Genomic DNA, 6,168 nt, shown 5'->3' with positions numbered 1-6,168 from the left:
TAAAAAGTAAAAGCTATTAAAAAGATGTGAATCTTCGTGATAACGAGCGCTGTTTTATGTTTATTAATGGTTTTGTAACTTCTCCAGTTGTCACTGTGATGACAGACAACGCTTATTATTTTTTTTTCATTAATTGTGTGTTAATTGTCTGAATTCTTTGTGATGATGATGGACAGCAGTGTGGGTGTCATGAGGAGTGACGCGGCCATATTTGCCGGTGCTGCTCCGCTGTAAACAAAAAGTGTCTGTGAGACGGACGCTCCGCTGATTTTAGGGACAATTTTATTTCTCTCATTTATTATCTCTTCAGGTATGTCTTACAAACCCAATCCCCATCAACACCTTCCGGGAACTTCTGGGAACCAAGGTATGGCGAAAAAGCGTGGAAAACTCTTCATCTTGAGTGTATTTGGTCGAATGTAAAAATTGGCGTGAGAAAGAATACCTGGGGAAAAGCCGTGTGTAGTTTTTGTCCAGTCTGATCGCTACAGGGTCAGATCCTTCACATCCGCCATTATTACTAGTGAAAAAAACGCATTCCTCGCCTTCGCTAGAGCTAAATATCGGCGTGAGGCGCATGTTCGGCTTCTTCCCGAAGGGTCCGCGTCGCGCCGTGGCCGGATGGGTTTGCGTGGAGGCCGCTAGATTGTGATAAAAATGAATCCTTTTAGCGGCTAAGATCAAGCCCGTGCCGTTTCCTCCATGATTGTCTCTCGGGCTGTTGATTGATCGGATTCAGACGTGCCGTTTTTTATTGCTCTTTGGGGGCACCTTGTGGCCGAGGGTGGTAGTGCATGAAGCGAAGGCCGGGGCTAGTTGTCAGAGGGGTTGTGTCACAGCAAATATTAGGCTTTGAGACAAAAAGAGCAGTCACATAAATGTACGTCTGACTTGAAATAATGTCGTATGTGTTTAAGTAAAACGTTAGATGATGTTTCGTACAGTAAATGACGTGTTTTGTTGTTTAAATAGGAAACATTCCCTCCCCATCGTCAATGGCAACAATACAGTCATACAAGCCCATTCTAAATGACTTCGGACCGCCTTCGTTGGGATTCCCACAGGTAGGTTTCATGTCATTATTGTAATTAACTAAAAAAGAAAAAAGTTAAACATTTTATTTTAGCTTGTTGCTAACGTTTCTCTTTTTCATTTAGTTTAACCAGAATTAAAAGTAAAAAAAAAATTCTAAATATTAACAAAACTATATTTAGTGTAAGTTGGTGTACTAAAAAACACTAAAACTGCAAAACTATAGACACAAAAAAATTAAAATGAAGAAAAAAACGCACATCAAAATTAATTGAAAAATGAGAACGAAATGAATTTTTGTAAAAAATTGAAAAAAAGAGTTCAAAATATTAATAACTATATTCGTTTAGTTTAATGTGATATACTAAAGTAACTAAAACTGACAAAAACTTTGTAAAAAAACAAAAAACAAATGCAAAATAAAAAACTACATTACTAAAACTAAATTACAAAAATTGAAGTGAAATTGGAAAACATTAAAAGTAAAAAATAATTTATTTAGTGTATCTTGATTTATTAAAAAACACTAAAACTGAAATAAAAACTATGGACATTCCACGAAACAAAATTACTAAAACTTGAAAAACTGTAACTAAATGAATAAAAAAAATGAGGAAAAAAGTTCAAAATATTAATAAAAACTATACATTCAGTTTAACGTGGTGTACTAAAATAATTAAAACTGACATAAAAACTATGTAGATGCATCTAAATAAAATGTAAAATAAAAAAACATTATTATTAAAAGTAAATTGCAAAAATTAAAGTGAAAATACAAAACATTAAAAAAAAGTAAAAGTAAAAAAAAAAAAAAAAAAAAAAAAAAAAAAATATATATATATATATATATATATATATATGTTAATAAAACTAATTATTTGGTGTTACTTGATGTAGTAAAAAACACTAAAACTGAAATAAAAACTATACAGACATTTAAAAATGAATGAATGAATAAATAAATAAATAAATCCACACAACAAAATTACTAAAACTGAATGAAAAATGAAGACTGAAAATGTAAAGTAAAAACACATTCAAAATATTAATAAAAACTATATTAATTTCATTTAACTTGAAATACTGAAATAACTAAATAAAAAAAGCTATGTAAACATATCGAATAAAACTAATAAAAATGACAAAAAGACTATCAAATTAAATGAAAACATTAAAATTGAAAACTAATTTCAAAACATTAATAAAACTATTAATTTAGTTGATGTTCTAAAATAACAAGTATAAAGATATTAAAAAACAAACTAATAAGAACTAACAAAATTACTAAAAACTTAACTAAAATAAAAACTGGGGGAAAAAAAAACTCTTATTTTTGTTTTACACTTTAAAATACATTCTATCCTTAAAAAAAAAAAAAAGTTGTTATTTTCATTATTTTATTTATTTATTTATTTTTCATGTCTAGGGTCCAAATGGGAACCAAGTACCTCAGAGCAAATATGCTGAACTCCTCGCCATCATTGAAGAGCTTGGGAAAGAAATAAGGCCAACATATGCAGGGAGTAAAAGTGCCATGGAGCGCCTTAAAAGAGGTTTGTAGACATGATCGAAAGACGAAATACATAAATCATTTTTAAATCAAATGCACTTATGTTAAACTCAAATATTGTGTCGGTTTTGTTTGTGTTGTAGGTATCATTCACGCCAGAGGTCTTGTTCGGGAGTGTCTGGCAGAGACAGAGCGAAACGCCAGATCCTAGCGCCTCCTTCCCCTTTCTCTCCATACGGCTGAAAGAACTGTGTCACGCGGGAATCATGCATGCCTTTCCTTTGAGGGGATAAAACAATCAAAAAACGGAGCATTTATGTTACGAGTTGCGCTTTTCATCTGCGGTTTGGAGGGAATAAGGCACCGTTCAGAGAATATATCTTCTGATTTATAAATGCAAGAGATCCAGAACTGTTGCCATTTGAGTTTTTTTTATATATTTCATTTTCTTTGACCACATAGTATCTTTAAGAACAAATAAGCAAAAATGCATGCAACTGGATGAAAGGTCCCACGTTAGAATCTGCATGGCTTTTACAGGTTAGACTAGGTTTGTGCTTTTAGAAATAGGTCTCAGGATAAGGTATTAAGTTTTTTTTTTTTGTTTTTTGTTTTTTTTTTTTACTTTGGACGCACTAATGGGTAGGTGAGTTTTCTTTTAATCGGGGAGAAACTGAAAAGTATTATAGTGATGCCATTACTTTCGTCTTTATTTGTATTTATTACCTTGTGTAATACAATGTATTTTCATGTAAAGACAAAAAAGGTCACTCTTTGGAATTTTGTATATCTGTCAATAAATATGACATTCATTGTGTATGAAACACTTTTGTTTTTCGTTTTGCAGTATTACTATCCTTACATTGAATTTACCACACTAACAATATAAAAAAAGATAAAACAATAAAAAAAACACAAAAAAAATCTTAGATTTTTGAAGGAGAAACCATGTTATTATTATATTATATTATATTATATTATATTATATTATATTATATTATAATGAAGCAATGGTTTTCATGTTAAATATTTAAGGCTTTATTTTGTAAAAGTAGCTTTACATGTTTTAAAATAATTAAAATAATGCTTTGTGAATTCATTTTTTAAGCCAGGTAAAATAAATAAATAAACACATTGAACAAATAATATGTGCAAATTAACTAATTGACTTTTGTAAATTGCTTATTGCCTTTTGAATTCATTTTTTACCCTAAGTAAAAGAAATAAATAAAAATAAATAAATAAGTGAATAAACAAACAAACATCGGAAAAAATAAAGATTCTTATATTTTTAATATTTTATAATATTTATACAAATTAAAAGAAAATGTAAAACAAGTAAATTCAAAATATTAATACAATTCTATTAATTAGTTGATGTACTAAAATAACAAAAACGAAAATATAAATTAAAAACTATGTACATATTAAAAACATACATTGAATAAATAAATAAATAAATACGAACACTAAAAAAAAAAGATTCTTATATTTTTTAAGAAACCATATTTGTTTATTATAAAACAATGGTTACCATGGTTTGTGTAATAAATTATTTTGAAATAATTAAAATAATGTCATAATATAGTTTAGAAGTGCAAATAAACTAATTGACTTTTGTAAATTGCTTACTGCCTTGTGAATTCGTTTTTTACCCCAAGTAAAATAAATAAAATAATAATAATAATAATACATTCTAAAAATTATATTTTATTTATAAAAAATGTAATTTTAAGAAGAGTAAGCATATATATATACATACATACATATATATATATATATATATATATATATATATATATATATATATATATATATATATATGCTTAAATAAATCACAATTAAGGACTTCTATTTATTTATTTATACTAAATTCACAGTATTGTAATGCATGGTGTTTTTAAAAATTCTAATTATTCTCAAAGTAATTTTTCTCAAAAGTAATTTTGTATTAGTGCAGGACAAAATAATAAAAAAAATATTATATTAGTGTGCATATATTTTGCTTATACTGCATATATTTTTTTTACGTAATGGAAAGTAATTTGAGTTTAAAAAAAAAAAAAAAACGTAATAAATTTGTTCCCCAAAACTTATTTATCTTTAAGGAAAATATTTTTTTTTCTTTTTTTTTTAATTTTTATTATTATTATTGACTGATATACAACCTAAGCATTTGCTTTCATTATTATTATTTATGTTTTATTTTTTCTAAACATTTCCTTACAGTTGAAATCACCCATTTACCGCACACAAACCGATTGCGGCGGGATTACTCAAAAAACAACCAATCAGAACGTCTGTTATGCTCTTAAAATGCGCAGAATCCAGCGTAGCAACCAATCACACAACCCGAAGTGACGTTGACTATTTGTGCTGTCCAATCAAATGACGCCTTTCGAACTCTTCCGACCAATGGCGTTTCGCGGCGCAGTGTGTCGTCGTTGGTTAGAACGTTAGAAGGTTGAGCGAAGCAGTGACAGATGAAGAGAAAGAGAGAGCGCGTTCGGCGCATGAGGAAATGTCAAAATGAGAGAACAAGTGATGATAAAAAGTAACAAGTAAGTGACGCGGTACTTGTGAGTTTTTGTCATGGTAAATGTGTCACAGCTTGTGTTTGGAGGCTCGCGGGATGCAGCTGCAGAGGTGATGCGCGTGCTGTGTGTGTGTGGCGGCTGCGCGATGGAACAGGAAGCGCCATAGCGAGTCTGTGTTTTGCTGCATGTCCACATCTTTGAGACTGCTTGACATCTTTTACAATAACTATGTGAGGAAACACACCACCGGCTGGATTTGTAGGTTGCCAGATTGGCTTTGTGTTGTTTCTTGATCGGATGACATAATGTGCGAGCTGTTGGCTTTATCGGCTCTTATAACTTGCTGTTGATCTCCATCAGAGTTGATAGCAATGAATGACATTTGTTGTGAAAATATGTCTGTTGTTGTCAGACTGCATGTAAACACTGAATTTACCAGATGTGGCTATGATTTCCAGACAGTCTGACAGCTGGCTCTTTGTTTATGCCTTATAATTGGACACTTTATGTTCTTTTCTAAGTTTAAGAATTGATAATTAGCCTTTATAACAAAACTGTAATGTAGCACAAACTCCTTTTTTTAAATAAATTATGTCTCCTGCTTGTATTTAAGCATTCTGAGTGAGATTGTATTATAATGAAGTAAACAGTAAACATCCTTTGTGAAAAAGAAGTGTGCTTAATTGTATTGAATGTGCACTTATAGTGTACTGCAAAAAGTATATTTTTATAAACCGTACTTGGAGACAATATAATATGAATGAATTAAAAGGTCGCTTAAGTGCACTTAAAGAGAGATGCTTTCATGACCTTTTCTAAACACATTTGAGTATGCTTTTAAAAGCACACCTTTGTAATAATGTCAAATTAATAATCTTTTTTTATAATTTATTTTAATGTGTTGACTAACATGCAAAGTAGTTGATTGTAATTTTTATTGTAGAGGGTATTACATTTAATTAACTAATTTGCAACTTCGTTATTACAAATTTGTGTTTACAAATATATTTAAATATGATACGTTTTGAAATGACATGACAAATTACAGATTTTTAGCCATAAATGCTTGTCCGTACGTTCAGCAGTACA

At 29.8% G+C, this 6,168-nt stretch overlaps 2 protein-coding genes across 3 annotated transcripts in view; both read left to right on the top strand.

The window, feature by feature from the left end:
• Positions 1-179: 179 nt before the first annotated feature.
• Positions 180-3,331, top strand: LOC127172246 (cyclin-dependent kinase 2-associated protein 1). Its single transcript, XM_051121479.1, has 4 exons — positions 180-367; positions 973-1,064; positions 2,459-2,585; positions 2,686-3,331. Exons 1-4 carry the CDS (start codon positions 313-315, stop codon positions 2,751-2,753), a joined length of 342 nt encoding a protein of 113 aa, XP_050977436.1. The 5' UTR covers positions 180-312; the 3' UTR covers positions 2,754-3,331.
• A 1,658-nt stretch (positions 3,332-4,989) lies between these two features.
• The window catches only part of LOC127172230 (M-phase phosphoprotein 9), a 28,137-nt gene continuing 26,958 nt past the window's right edge, over positions 4,990-6,168 (top strand). For both annotated transcript variants that reach the window (XM_051121450.1, XM_051121449.1), the window contains exon 1: positions 4,990-5,103. The gene's annotated coding sequence lies outside the window, so the exon portion shown is untranslated. The remainder of the gene's footprint in view (positions 5,104-6,168) is intronic.

This window comes from Labeo rohita, chromosome 10 (genome assembly GCF_022985175.1).
Source record: "Labeo rohita strain BAU-BD-2019 chromosome 10, IGBB_LRoh.1.0, whole genome shotgun sequence".
In the NCBI taxonomy this organism is placed as follows: Eukaryota; Metazoa; Chordata; class Actinopteri; order Cypriniformes; family Cyprinidae; genus Labeo; species Labeo rohita.
The sequence above is the reverse complement of the archived record's forward strand: the minus strand, read 5'-3'. Positions and strand labels throughout refer to the sequence as shown.

Coding starts and splice junctions, on each gene's coding strand:
- LOC127172246 (XM_051121479.1), top strand. CDS start 313: ATGTCTTACAAACCCAATCCCCATCAACACCTTCCGGGAACTTCTGGG. Junction 368..972: donor GGGAACTTCTGGGAACCAAG/GTATGGCGAAAA, acceptor TTGTTTAAATAG/GAAACATTCCCTCCCCATCG. Junction 1,065..2,458: donor CTTCGTTGGGATTCCCACAG/GTAGGTTTCATG, acceptor TTTCATGTCTAG/GGTCCAAATGGGAACCAAGT.